At 40.4% G+C, this 1,353-nt stretch overlaps 1 protein-coding gene across 6 annotated transcripts in view; it reads left to right on the top strand.

The window, feature by feature from the left end:
- The window catches only part of Not1 (CCR4-NOT transcription complex subunit 1), a 112,672-nt gene extending 111,580 nt beyond the window's left edge, over nucleotides 1-1,092 (top strand). For all 6 annotated transcript variants that reach the window (XM_076209788.1, XM_076209787.1, XM_076209789.1 and 3 more), the window contains one exon: nucleotides 181-1,092. In XM_076209788.1, coding sequence (XP_076065903.1) covers nucleotides 181-250 — 70 coding nt within the window. In that variant the 3' untranslated portion in view covers nucleotides 251-1,092. The remainder of the gene's footprint in view (nucleotides 1-180) is intronic.
- Nucleotides 1,093-1,353: the final 261 nt, after the last annotated feature.

The following is a 1,353-nucleotide window of genomic DNA, read 5'->3' as shown; positions in this document are numbered from 1 at the left end:
TGGGTTCATACTTTGGCTGGCTACCTCCCTTATAAAGGGGAAATGACTTTTATGTGTGTGTGTGCGTATAGCAGTATTTATTATTATTCCAGTGCACTCGTTTGGATGATGTTAAAATTGTGTTAGGTATGGTATTTTTTATGTTAGGGAGGTTCTCATTATAGTATGCCCTTCTTTCAGGTTGTTTGAATCAGTTGCACGATCCTGTATGGTGCAGAAGGTAAGTGGACCTCGGGAACATGAAGCCTGACCAACATCTTCCCCCCACCCACCTCCCAGCTCCCTTGACATGAACCGATGGGTGCGCATATAAGAGTGGCCCAGAGCCACTGATCCCACGGCACAAAGTCTGGTTCGTGTTTGGAGTCGATTTAACGGAGGATCTGTACTCATTTATGGTAGAAGCTACCAATGCAAAGTTGCCTCCCAACCTAAGGTGTGGCAATGCTAGAAATGTGGAATTCTTTTGTGCTATGCACACCTTCTGTACTCGGGTATTTAGATAACGATCTTTCTTTTACTTAAATATGTTTGGTTAGTTTTAAGCTTACTGGTAACTGTGCAACGAGTTGTGACAAGTTTAATAAGTTTTATTGTCAATAATGAAAAATATTGACGCAGGCCCTTCTCGTAGGCCACTCCAAGGCAGCACAGCCAAAGGGAATGTGGGAGAGAGGTGCTGATTGACTCAGTCAAGCTAGAGGATGTTACTCGACTGTAAGTCCTCATAACAAGTGTGATGTAAATCAAGTCGACTATGTGATGTTGATACCTAAGACTTATCGATACAGTGGACACAGGGAAGTAGGAGACTAGACCTCCCACACTTGAGCACTAATGTTCACAGCCACAATATAAATGTGGCTCTGCACTATTATGTGCTTTAATGCTTTTGGCCACATAGTTCAACAAGGAAAGCAAATGCAAGGCCTTGTGCTGCAGTGTTATGGGTGGTGAAGTCAAGGGGTGAAGAGAAATGACGCTATTTTTCTGAACAGCTTGAAGTTTGTTAAGACTCACTGTATCATTTGTGTCATATTATTAGTCCAGGAGTAGGAACTAAAAATAATTTGATTTGTAGTAGCATCACAATTTTGTTTTATTTACCCTCTTACCTTAGATTCTTCATTGTAGCAATCCAGTGACATTGTCACCGTGATGCAACTTTTTGGGTATGTAAAAGTATCTGATGTTCTAAATATATAAAACTTTCTTCAGTCTCTTACCCTTCAAACTTATATTAGACCTGCCAGCATTGTCATGTATATCTTACCATTTTACATTTGTATACAACTGAAAGTTGCCAATGAGTCTGTCAAAAGAAATCCTTGTTAGGATGGAACCATTAGTATG

Source organism: Oratosquilla oratoria, chromosome 26, assembly GCF_046742065.1.
Source record: "Oratosquilla oratoria isolate Oo_2021 chromosome 26, ASM4674206v1, whole genome shotgun sequence".
NCBI lineage: Eukaryota > Metazoa > Arthropoda > Malacostraca > Stomatopoda > Squillidae > Oratosquilla > Oratosquilla oratoria.
The sequence above is the reverse complement of the archived record's forward strand: the minus strand, read 5'-3'. Positions and strand labels throughout refer to the sequence as shown.